At 47.2% G+C, this 13350-nt stretch overlaps 1 protein-coding gene across 2 annotated transcripts in view; it reads left to right on the top strand.

The window, feature by feature from the left end:
• The window catches only part of ATP6V1C1 (ATPase H+ transporting V1 subunit C1), a 354471-nt gene that overhangs the window by 93278 nt on the left and 247843 nt on the right, over positions 1-13350 (top strand). For both annotated transcript variants that reach the window (XM_085605130.1, XM_085605131.1), the window contains exon 3: positions 12592-12659. In XM_085605130.1, the coding sequence (XP_085461256.1) occupies positions 12592-12659 (68 nt within the window). The remainder of the gene's footprint in view (positions 1-12591; positions 12660-13350) is intronic.

The raw sequence follows: 13350 nt of genomic DNA, 5'->3' as shown, positions 1-13350 counted from the left end.
CAGGGAAATAGGCCTATACGAGGCGCAACGGTCCCGAGGCTTACCGTCCTTGGGAATCACGACTACAGTGGACAGACGTTGGTCATCAGGGAGAGAACCAAGTTCAAGCGACTCCGAAAACATACGATGGAGAAATGGCGCAATTTTATCCGGTTGCAGCTTATAGAGTTCAATCGGAAGTCCGTTGGGGCCCATAGCCTTGCCGGAGCGAAGGGAACGAATCGCGGTAGACCGATAGTGGGGCATCCATCTGCTCACGCTCATCCACCGACAGGCAGGGCAAAGCAATATCCTTCAACAAGTGACGAGAGTCAGCCTCATCTCTGGCGGACACCGGGGAGTACACAGCACAGAAGTAGTCAGCAAAACACTCCACAATCTCACCAGGGTCAGTCACACTCACTCCCTCCGACGTCTGAAGCACGGGGACCACTCGATTCACTCTCTCCTTCTTATCAAGCCAAGCAATCAATTTACCCGCCTTATCCCCAGCGTCGTACAGCCTACCCTGCTGTTCCCTATACATTGTCCGAGCAGCATCCGTAACAAGGGACTTATACTCGAACTGCTTCAGGCTGAGGGCGTGGAGCCTGTCCTGAGTGACACCCGTCTCCAAGGCAGCCTCCAGCCCCGATATCTAAGCCTCCAACGCAACCACCTCCCCGTTCTTAGCTTTCTTGGCCTCCACGATCAGGGATAGGGCGTGTCCTCGGAGAACCGTTTTGAAAGCCTCCCACAAGGACACCGAGGACAAGACGGACCCCTCATTCTCAAGAAAATACTGATCGAGCGACTTAATAAGACCCTTGCGAATCTTGGGGTCACGCAGGTACCAGGGGTTAATGGGGACGATCCGCCCGGCGGATCGCGTCCCGGTATCGAAGAGGAGCCACAATGGGGAATGATCGGAAATGCCCCGGGCCAGGTGCTTAACCTCCCGGACCCGGGTGGTCTGGGCCGCGGGCATGAGAAAATAATCTAGTCTGGAGAGACTCCCGTGGGCCCCGGAGTGAAATGTGTACTGACTTTGTGCCGGATGTATCAACCTCCAGCAGTCCACTAGTCCGAAAGTGTCCAAGAACCCGCCAAACCACGCCTGGGCGGCAGGGAGGGCTCTGGGAGGGTAACCATCCAACTCACCAGAAATCACGGAGTTAAAATCCCCACCCACCAGCAAGAGACTATCGGGAAGCTCAAGTAGCATACGACCCACATCAGAGAAAGTGGAAGTCTGGAGGCCCGGGGGAACATAGACCGAAACCAATGAAAGAGTCTGCCCCTCCCATCATCCAGTCAAGGACGCATAGCGCCCTCTATCATCCAGAGTGACTTTTTCAATCTCAAGCGGGAGGGAAGATCGCAGCAAGATGCCCACCCCTCTGGATCCAGTGGTGAAGCCAGAATGTGCAACCAGTCGGTAGCCCCCCCTGTTCATAGCATGGCATACATTGCCCACCAAGTGCGTCTCTTGAAGAAATACCACATCAGGGGCCAGTTGGCGCAAATATTGCAACACAACCCCACGTTTGATACGGTCCCCCAGTCCGTTGACGTTCCAAGACATCAGTTTCAACCCGTCCCCCCCCATCCCAACACAAGAAGCTGGAGTCCCCGGGCACGCAGCCAGACACCTGAAACTGAAAAGGAACAAACACACCGCCTTGAAAAGAAAAAACACACAACCCAACCACCACTGCCACCCTCCCACCCCCACACCATTGCAACTTCCCCCACCCTGCACCCCTGCGGACTATGCAGCCCCCCAAACTTGCAGTGTGCCTGTCGCCCTAACAATCCCATGCTACAAAAAGACCCTAGAGGAGGAAAGGGACCCGTCCCCGCCCGCACACCAAACGAAACATTAATAGACAAAATATACAGTTGAAGTAGAACCTGGCTGGGCGCAAAAGGAAATGACAAAGTGGAGGACCAAGAATCATTCCTGCAGAGGCCCTCCGCCCTCGGCACCGCCAGAACGCCCCGGTCGGTCTCCCCGGTCCGGCAGGGAATCTAACCAGTCACTCACGGTGTCAGGGCGTTCAAAAAAGATAGTCCGATCTTCATATTCCACACGAAGCCTGGCAGGGAAAAGCATAGAGTATTTAAGTTCCAGATCTCGAAGACTGTGCTTCACCCCCTGAAAGCCCATTCTCTGTTTCTGAACGAGTTGGGTGAAGTCCGGAAAGAAGTTAACGGAGGAATTCTCATATTTAACTGGGCCGTGCACCCTCGAGGCCTGCAAGATCGCATCCCGGTCTCTGTAGTGAAAAAGTTTTGCAATGATAGGCCTCGGGGGAGCTCCCGGTCGAGGCCTACCGCCCGGGACACGATGGGCACGCTCCACGGCGAAGAACTTGCACAGGCCTGAAGGAGCAAGATGATTGAGGATGAGATCTTCGACCATGAGGTCCACCGGACGAGTGTCGGAAGTCTCCGGTACACCTATGACGCGGATATTGTTGCGTCGTGCCCGACCTTCGAAATCCTCCAGCCGCCGGGACATCGTGTCGTTTGCCGACTTTAGATCGCCAAGAGTCGCCTGGAGGTCTGATACATCCGTAACAAGAGTGGATGTCCTCAAGTCCAGCGACTGAACCCACTCGTTAGTCTTAGAGAGATCTGCCCGAATTAACGTAACATCAATGGCAACCGTGTCAATTTTACGGGCCAGAGCCTCGTACTGCTGGGCGATGGTCTCCCTTATGCCGTTGATGGCGCTCATAACGTCCTGCAGCGACAATTCCGTGGGGACGGACGGGCCACCACCGGAGTCCTCCACGACGGCACCTGCTGGCCCGGGGGATCCTTTACCCTGGGTATAACGATCCATGATGTTACTCTGGACTGGTCCCCCACGCTGGGATGTCTTCGCCCTCCGTTTCTCGGGATCCCCCTTGCCCGCCATGTTGAGCGATGCTCACCAGAGGGGGTCCGTCCGGACCGATAGCAAAGGGGCGCCAGCAGATAGACACTGACTGTCCGAGGGCCCGCTCGGAAGAGTTGAGAAAAAGGCACAAATCAGTCCAGTACCAAGGCCGGAGGACGCCCCAGCCGCGCGAAGTAGCTCCTCGATCAGGCCATGCAGAAGTGCAAAAGCGAAACTGAAAGTGGGGGCACGGTCATTGGCAAGGCTCCGATGCCGATGTTGTTCAACTACTCCCCGGCTCCACAGTTCACCAAAGCACCGGGCACAGCTTCCAGGTGGGCCTCCAAAATGCAAGACGCTGTATTTCAGGTCTCCCAGGTCCGATTTACTTTCTGAAAAGAGTTATGGATTCAGCCAAGGTCCATCTTCCAGAATCCGTCCACAAATCCAGGATAATGTCAGGATAAGTTGCGAGGAGCGGCAAGGGTCCGGGGAGCCCTGTGCTCATGCGGCCATCTTGGATGCGCGCGAAGCTCCTCCTCCAACACACTAGCTGTTTTTTAACCTTGTTTTCTGCACTGATATTGTGATTTTATTCATTTTTTATTATTTCTACTAATGAAACGGAGCGCTGGTTCACACTCTTGGTCTTTCATGAGTCTGGACGAAGCCACGCCCTCTTGGAGGCGGGCTATAAATTGATATCAACTGCGCGCGCCTGCATCCGTCCGTGCTTGGACGGTGCCAGGGTCAGGACCCCTGCTGCTCACACTCCTCAGTCCCACATCACGAAGCCCCATACTGCTAAAAAGTTGTCATACTCACACAGGGACCTTATAGAGCTTAACCGCCCTGTGCTATCACTCTATTGATGCTTCATGAAGCCCGAAAGGCTGCAGCAGTTGTGATTTCCAGCTAGGTGAACAGAAAGTAACGCGTTATCACGGTAACTTGACTCAAACACACCCTGCCAATAAGCAATGCCTTCTATTGAACTGCTGGTCCTTGTCCAAACACAAAATTGAAATAGCTGACCTAATATTAGAACTCCAACCTGCTGCATTTTTCCTAACCGAAATGTGGCTCTCAGAAACTTCAGCCCCCGACCTATTGAAAAAGGGGGGAGATCTGGCGATAATTTTTAAATGGTGCCTGCAATGTAAGCTGCAATCGATAAATATCGTCAACTCTGAAGCAGCCTTTTTCAGTCTAGCCCTGAACAGCCAGCTCACATTAGCAGGGTTTCTAATTTACCCTCCAATGCCCCCAGGTCCAGCTGCTACATTTGTAAAACATTTAGTGGATGCCATCCTGGACTATGTAGTTCGATATACTAACTTCATAGTACTAGGAGACCTTAACATCCATATAGATAACGAGTCCTGCCCTATTGCTTAAGACTTGGTGGAAGACCTTGGCCTCCTCCAACTCACTCAACTGGTTGAGGCTCCCACTCATGCTTTGGACCACATGCTGGACCATATATTCACAAACTCTCATTCCTTAATGGTGGCCGCGCCCACACCAGTAGCTTGGTCAGGCCACCACTTGATCCCGTTTGGGATTGCGGAGCCCCCTCAACCAGTGACACCTTCCCAAAAATGCAGCTTGTGTAAATGGGCCTGTATTACCCCCACGTCCTTCCCAGCGGTTTAACACCTAAATACACCATTTCTTGTAGCCTGTCTGTCCTCTGCCAACACACAACTAAAGGGGTGGATCAACCAAGCCTTAAATACCCTAGCCCTGTGTAAGTCAGCTACTAGTAGGCAGACCAATGCCTCTGCACCCTGGTTTTCGTAGGCACTCCAGGAAACTAAAAGATTGTGTAAACGGCTAGAACGTACTTGGCGCAAAGAGTATGATGAGCACCACAAAACTATCTACCTTGCAGACCGTAAAGAGTATCAAAAAGAGCTTGGGCTAATTCCTACGCTCAAAAAATTGCACAATCAAAAAACTTGTCTAGGGAACTGTTCCAGATTATCAAACCTATAACTTCCTTAGAGCGCACGGCGGCGTCTATTCCGGCATCAACTGATCTACGCAATCAGATTGCACAAGCCTTACTTGATGAGATTAATAATATTTACTCCTCTTTACCGGAGAGTACTATAACTTTCCGAATGATGAGCCCTGTCCGTACCCCTTTAGCTGTTTCAGACATGCTCCTTAACCTGAGACCTATTGCGGAGGATGAAACCAACAGTCTGATGTTGAAAGTGAAGTCAGGATCCCTGCTAGATCCCACGCCCCAGACAATTTTAGAAAAGGGTAGAGAAGTCACTGCACCAGTACTCATGTAGCTGCTAAACTTATGTTTTCGCTCGGTTAGGTTCCCAAAGAGTGGAAATATGCCATGGTGATCCCTCTATTAAAGAAGCCTACTTTAGACCCAGCACGGTCTGAAAATCTCAGACCTATTTAGTTACTGCCTTTCTTTCCAAAAATTGCTGAGAAATTTGTTAATCAACAACTTATGCAGTTTGTGGAAGAGAAGGATCTCCTTCACGAGATAGTCTGGATTCAGATCCTCCTTTAGTACAGAGTCTGCTCTGTTACTCGCAACTGAATCTATCTGCTAAATAGCAGATGATGGTCACACAGCAGCTCTAACATTGCTAGACTTGAGTTCCGCTTTCGACACTGTTTTTCACGGTTTACTATGAGATAGGTTACACCATGCAGGGGTGTGTGGTTCTGCTCTGGGCTGGTTAGCTAACGTCTTGGAGGACCGCACCTTCCAAATCACCCTTCAATCTTTTGTTTCTACTGCTCATCAGCTGAAACAGGGCGTACCACAAGGATCAGCGCTTAGTCCGACCCTTTTCAACCTATATATGCGTCAGCAGGCAGACCTCTTGGTAAAGCATGGGGTGCAGACTGTGTCATATGTGGACGACATGCAGCTGATCCTTACCCTGGCCCAGGACAATGTCCAAGCAGCAGAGGACTTCAAGCTATGCCTAGCTGACCTGGCAAACTGGATGAAACATAGCTGCCTCAGATTAAATGCCAGCAAAACTGATATATTAGTGGTAGGAAAACAGCCATCCATTCGGTCCTCAAGCTGGTGGCCCAGCGCAATTGGGCCCCCCCCCCCAACTGCTAGTCACAAAGTAAAAAAACCTGGAAGTTTGGCTTGACTCCACACTATCCCTCATCTGACCAAATATCCACCCTCACAGGTTCATGCTTCAAGACCCTAAAAATGATCAGAAAAATCCTCTTATTCCGGACTGCGCGAAAAGAACGGCCGTCCAGGCCCTTGTGACTTCTAGATTAGATTACTGCAACATCCTGTATCTGGGGGCATCCAAGAGAAGTATAAACAGGCTACAGAGGGTGCAAAAAGCAGCAGATCGTATGCTGCTGAACATCCCTAAATATGCCCCCAAAGGGCATAACCTGGAAACACTCCACTGGCTCCCCATTGAGGAAGGGATATCTTTTAACCCCTTCGCTGCGGCGCGAATTCCGCGGCGCTGGGGGGGTTCGGGGTGAGCGCGGCGCCGCCATGCTCGTGACTGAACCATGCCGTCATGAGTCACGGGCGAGCTGTGCTCATGACGGCGTGGTTTCGTCACGACTCCGCCCACTTGCATTGTTCGCCCGCACAGGCGGGGAATCAGTGCCGTGTGGGCGGAGCGGCCGCCAACGGCCGCAGCATGACGGAACCACGCCGTCATGATCACACGCCGCCCGTGGCTCATGACGGCGTGGTTCCGTCAAGCGCGTGGAAGGGGTTAAAACTCTGTGCTATGCTCACAGAATACTTATGGGCAAAGGCACGAAATACCTGCTCCTGATGATCCAACAATACCATCCTAGGCGCTGCCTTAGATCGGCTGGCACAGGATTGGTTAGTGTCCTCGCACATAACAGAAAACGCTTTGGCAGCGCCTTCTTCAGATTCTCGGCAGCCAAACAATGGAACTCTCTCCCTCTACATCTCAGACTAGAGCCTTCTGAACTGGCTTTCCGTAAACATCTCAAAACTGTAAATTTTAGTAGGTTCACGCCATGGAATAAAACTGGGCTGGGTGAGTCCTAACTCTATTTTATTTGAAGAAAAGTGGCTACTCTTTCTCACAGTGCAGGATCCTCTTTGACACGATACGCTTTTGTGCATACTTCATTCTACTTATTTCCTCACCTCTTATACTTTTTAATGGACATTTTTTCTTTTCTTTTCACGGGTAAGAAAGTTACCGATGATGAGAAACGTGGGCAAACTGCTGAGTACCTACCAGCAGCTCCCTTGGTGATGCTTACGTGAGGTACTTTGTTCTCTTCACACCTTTTTTCACACACCTTTCAATAGAGGGGGTGTTTGTACATGGGGTGGACTTGTATTTGTGTGTTTGAAAAAGAAAGAAAAAATGTTTGCGGACATTTTGGACCAGATACGACTGGCAATTAATTAAGTTAAGTTTGAGTGGAGATATAAAAAAAAAAAAAAACTCTTGGTTCCTAAGTAATCTTAATGTGTCCTAAACAGCCAGGTCTTTTTGTTGGATTGAACTTTTGAGTGGAGGGTGACCTGACTGTTGTTTTTCCCTCTTATGCTGCTTGTTGTGGATAAGAGAAAACTAGGCCAACAGTAGCTCCTGCCCAGTCTTTCTCACTCTGGCTCAGTCGGTTTCCAGTGCCGGACACTCCGATTTGGAGTAACCATGCGCTTTACAAGCTGCAAATAAATAAACTAGTTTTAAATCATTGCTTGCCACGCATGTAAATCACTAAGACTTGTATGTTAACACAAGCATCTGTGACAAATTTAAACTTTTATTAAGTACATACTCCTATAAAGAGAAAATGATAGATAATCAAAAGAGTTCATTATCCCTCTGGCTTGTGAAACAGATCTGGAATCAAAAGCTGCAACTTGGTGCCTTTTTTAATACTATACAGACAGTATTTAGGACAACTACTATTGATGGTCAACTGAAAGATGACCACAGAGTGAATGGAAAACATTTAAATTTGTGATGGAGAATAAATGTAACAATAACTTTAGAAACACTCCTTTGCAGGTCTTTTTCTGGGTGACAGTGGGGTTATTGCATATTATTTTTCAAGGTAGATTTAAATGTGAAAACCCCTGGGCGAACATGGTGGACAAGGGATTTTGATTATTGACTTTTGTTTATAAGCCCAGTATGTGTCTTTCACTGTCTTAAAGCTATTTCTAAACCTTTACATTGTACAAAACATGGTTATTTCTGTTTTTCTTCTCATTATATGGATAACATAAGGTTCACACATAAGACCTTGAAATGCCACACCTAAGAAAAATGACAACTTGACAGATATGGAAAGAAAGTTTACAATCCAGTGTAGGACTGTGCTTTTCATTGCTATAGCATCTAGCCTTCAGAGCATTGGTAGATGATGGCTTGGGTCAAATGCAAAGTAGAGGTTTAGCAGCAAAGCAGCTGCTGTACTAATAGTCAACCATAGTATGGACCTCATTCCTGGTTTTGATCCATGTGAATTTCACGCTCTGAATTACTTGGAATCCCGTATGGATATCTGCAGAAGTGTGTTTCTCATCTCCGCTTTTGCTATATGGCTTGGAATTCCCCTCTCGTGTTTTGTAAAATGTCCTGTGTAATCTCATTGGTGATTCCTAACTTGTCATAGTATCTGCTGAATATCTCATCTAATCCCATTATAAAGACCTTGTTGCTCTGTGATCCCATGGACGATTACCTGGCTTGTCCTTAGCTTTTTGTCTATTATCTATTTGAACTTCTGTTTTTGCAAAACTTGTACTGTATAGCACTCCAATACTCCCGGATATTGTTTGCGCTTTATAACAGCTATAAATAAAATAAATACATTACCGATTGGACCGCTGTAAGAAATTACCATTGGATCAGAGTCTGAGTGGTAGGTGATAGATGATAGCTCTAGCAAAGATGGTTGCTGAACTTTTATGAGGGTGTCCTTGAATATGTGTGCTAGACATAATAAGTCTGCTGGTGATTCTGATGTGACACAGGCTTTTGTAAGGTTGGTGAAATTTTTAGGCAACATATGGTTGTTTTTTTTGTATAAGATATTTCTCCAGATTTTTGGCGTGGTGCTTGTGTGGTCTGCTGACGAGGCTCATAAATCTGTTGCGGATGATTTTGTTGGATGAACATTCCTGATTATGAAATTTGGCATTAACTTGTGAGGTTCCTTATTTAGGAAAGTAACTTCAAAGATTTGCCACTCTTCACTTTTCCAACTGTCTAAGAATTCTGTCACAATGCAGCACCTTGCAGGACCTTTGGCTTTTCCATTGCCCTTCTTAAGATCCCTTGTTTGATGGTAAGATTTTTACTATGGGGTCATCCAGCCAGCTTTTAATTAGATGGGGAGTTTAAAGTGTCGTCAGTGAAGGGATGTTGTTACGATTGCAAGCAAGCAGTTGGGCATTGCAGGTTGGAAGATCAAGTCTTTATGTGCTCTAAAAATGGTTTTAGGGTTTGTGGAAGTAGACTTAGTTGGAAGAGAAGAAATTAAGTTAACCATGATCAGTCCACTTATCAAGAGATTTTCAAGTCACTGTGGGAAGGTTAGGAGGGGCAACTATTGTGTCAAGTGTTATCCTAGATATGTACCTAGGAGCTGAGATTAATTGAAGATTTAGTAATTCTAGGCTGGACAGCAGGAATCTGATTATGAACAATTCAAGATCATCAAACTAACTTGTTGAAGCCGAGGTTAGGATGCTTTCAGAAGGTCTTGGCGATAAATTCTAGGACTAGGTCATCAGTGGATGGCAGGTTGGAGATCTCTAGCCTAAAAGAAGTGAGAACCTGATTGATGGATGATAAGAGACTCTCATTATGAAGCAGTATAATCTACAGTGAATTTTTGTAGGTAAAGATGTTCTGTGGGCAATGGCTAGATTTCCTCCACACTTATTAGTGGGGAGAATTCTCGTGGAAATGTGGTCTTTGAGTATGGCATTATGTACGGTTAGCGCCACACCACTTTGCTTCAGTGATGAAGAGCGTTGGGTATAGAGTCTTAAGATAAATTCCTACAGTTTGCGCTGGAATCTCCCCTGCTTGATGCAAAATTGTGATCCCTACCTGCTTGAACTGCATAACTGTGATTCAGGTTTTTTTTTTTTTTTTTATCATGTCGCACACTAATCCTGTGTGTGTGCATTGACCCTCTGCCATTCTGATGATATAAGGTCAGGCTATAGTCATGAAGCTGGAGGGAGCACCAAGTGCCCCCTTAATGGTGACAAGTAACTACTGTCATTGTCGCGGTTTCATGCGTGGTGGTGGCGGCCGCTTACAGCATTCATTAATTATAGCAACAGCCCTTTTTTACCTGTGAGAAATGGCTGCACACCAACTAGCTCATTCATGTAAAAAGTTCAGCTGCTTATGATGAATCTAGAATCTGGAACCCAACATCCTGTGGGTTGTATGTGTGTGTGTGTGCTCTAGAGTTAGTAGTATGCCATGCATGAGTGTTACAAGTTCACAGGTTCCATTTTAGAAGCCCTAAGCATGGACCAGAGTACAAGATGGAGGAGAGGTCGCTTTCACGAGACATCATATGTGTATAGCTGGCATCTCCTAGATTGGAGCAGGGAGCACCAGGTGCTATGATGAGGAAAGAGGAGACAGGCTTTTATGTTTTTTTAGTTTTTATTTAAGTGTCGGACTTTTCCTGATATATGGGGTTGTAAATGACTGATTGCAGCTGCCAGAAGGTAGATGGCAGGGACTACAGGGTAGGCCTGCAGTATCTATTGTTAGAAGTATTCCTCAGAAGGGGCCCCATTCTTGGCTCTCTTCCTGATCTTTGAGAGGTGGGGGTTGTAAATACATGGGTGAAGCCTGCCCTCGTCTATTTATACTTCTGTGGTGGACATTTCAACTGTAGACTGTCGTGCTGGGAAGAGCATCCTTGCAGATGAAGGCTGGGCCTACAAGGTGGCCTGTCAAGGACACAGGAAAGCGGAACCAGGCCAAACTGGTTCCAAGAATGCAAGCTTGGAATGCACTGTCCCTTCTGCAAAACTGGAATTAAAGATGGGAGCTCAAGACCCATTGTTGTTCATTCTTGTGGTCTCTTCTACAGAGGAGGAGGTACTCCAAGGAGGGGGTTCTCCGCAGAGTACTCGGGCCTATTGCACAGCCAACTCCCCACAGGCGATGAAACATCCTCCAGAGTCCAATCTGGAGGAGTGATTACGGACTCTCCTGGGTGCCAAGACATCTTGTCTGTGAGTGAGAGAAGCAAGTGCCAACCCTGCAGAAGGAGCGGACCATGGATTGATCCTAGCGTAGGGTTCATCCAACAGAGACTCTCTAAGCAGGCGCACCGAAAGGAATCGCAGTACATATGAGCTGCCAAGCTCATATGGGTCACACACCAGTGGTATGCCCATGTGGTGGGTGACCCTTAAGTAGGCTGTGTGCTCCTGGCACTGCTTAGTGTGCTGTTGGTTCAAGACCAGTCCTGAAGACTAAGTGTTCTGAGAGTTACCATGGGGGATGCATTGTGAAGAATCATGGTTCTCGCCTCAAGGCACTGTATGCCAAAGCATTGAGCATGGCTTCTGCTGCCCTGATGAACGGTCATCTACCGATGTGTGACCAGCGTGCCTAAGAAGAAAGTTGCAAGTACTCACCGGAGCACCAGGGTGGGCCGTGAAGTTAGTCAAGCACCCACCAGAGTGCCATAGCGAGCCATAATCTGCTGCAGCCACTCTGAAGAGGACCACAACAGATGCCTCTACTCCTACCATAACTCCCTTACAGCGAAGCGCTCCGCAGCCCATAGAGATCTGCTGCATGCCACCTGGAGTCTCCTGCCTACTTGTGAGAAGATCCTTCTACCGCGGGAAGGCCAAATGCAACACTGTACTGCTTCTAGATGGCCACTTGCCTCTTGGATGCTGCCTGCTGCTGGTGAGATCCCACTGCCGCAGGAGGTTCGAGCTCAGCTGTGCGATGTTACTACAAACTTGGTGAGAGACCAAAAGGGCCTAGGACTGAGTGCTACAATTACACAGGGAGGCATGAACTGCGCCATTAGAATGCTTACCTTCATAATCCGAACCTGCAGTTGGGTAGGGGCAGCCTCGTCTGGAGCAGTACTCTATAGCTGCTCTGCCTGCATTGAAACCCCAGGGTGGGGGAGCCTGTAGGTCAACCAAAGATGCCTGGCGGTTAAGGGAAAAGAAACAAAGCCATATCTATTAACAGCAATGCCACTTGGCTGTGAAAGTTGATGGAGAACCGTTAGCCAATGAAGGCAATGAGTGGCTTGATCTCAGGATAGCTATACATAGTTCAGGTTATACAAAACAAATGTCCTTAAATTACACATAGCGCAAGAACTTCCATAAGTTTTTATCAATAAAAATACAGATTCCAACAGTCATGCTGCTGTCCATGCCAGTAATGCTGAACGTGCACTGTAGAAGTAAGTTATTATACCTTAACTAAATCAATCCAAGCTAGTCCTTATCAAGTCATGAAATTGTGAAACTATTGGTCTTCCCAACATTTGCTCATTTGACACCATGGTTTCACATTATGAAGTACAAATCCATTGTTTTGCTGCAGATCAATGTTTTGGTGCTTTTTGTGTGCAAAGTTTTCTGGTGACGCTTGCCATTAATAAAAAAAAAGAAAAAAAAAAGGAAAACATTTTGTTCTGCTTTTAAAGCTTCACTTGCTCTTTAATCCTCATTTTAGGTTGGCACCCTTGATGTTTTGGTGGGGTTGTCAGACGAGTTGGCTAAATTGGATTCTTTTGTTGAAGGGTGAGTTATTTCCACTTATATTCTTCAGAAAACAATACAACAGTATTATATAATGAGGTATTATTGTATGTGTATTAGTGTATTTAAGGGTTAATACAACCACTGCTCTTTGATGAGAAATGCCCCAGTTCCTGATATTTGTCAGGCTACTAATTATAGGTGTGTCCATACTTTTGCTGAACATTGTCTGAAATCTAAATCCAGGACAGATATTGTAGCTGGTCTGGTTTTTCGTAATTTGTCTGAATTTCTATTCTCTTATTCTGATTCCGCTTCTAAGGCTGTATTAGCTTACTTCTCTTGTTTACCTTTCTGAATGTCATATGTAATCCCATGGTGAAAAAGGCACTGTTACTTGCTTGTGATACTAGTTTTTCTCCATGGGTATTTTCCTCTAAATTCGTAAAAGCCCCACCAACCTCCCCACTTCCAAATCACATATTTTGAAAACTAACATTATATAGCTCGATTCATTTTGCTCCAAAACTGCCTGCCTCACTATCACCCTAATGGGCATGATGAGAAAGGGCTGCTGTCCCAGATTCTTAAAGAAGCAGTCTTATTTTCACTGCTTTGTAGAGACACATGGCATGCTTTCTTCTTAGGTCGAAGCCTACCAGACAGCGCACCTGTCTGGTTTGCTTACAACATCTTGGGAACATTTGGAAAGCTTCCCTGGGAATGCATTCCG

The sequence above is a fragment of the Triturus cristatus genome, chromosome 5_1 (genome assembly GCF_964204655.1).
Source record: "Triturus cristatus chromosome 5_1, aTriCri1.1, whole genome shotgun sequence".
NCBI classification, from domain to species: Eukaryota; Metazoa; Chordata; class Amphibia; order Caudata; family Salamandridae; genus Triturus; species Triturus cristatus.
The sequence above is the reverse complement of the archived record's forward strand: the minus strand, read 5'-3'. Positions and strand labels throughout refer to the sequence as shown.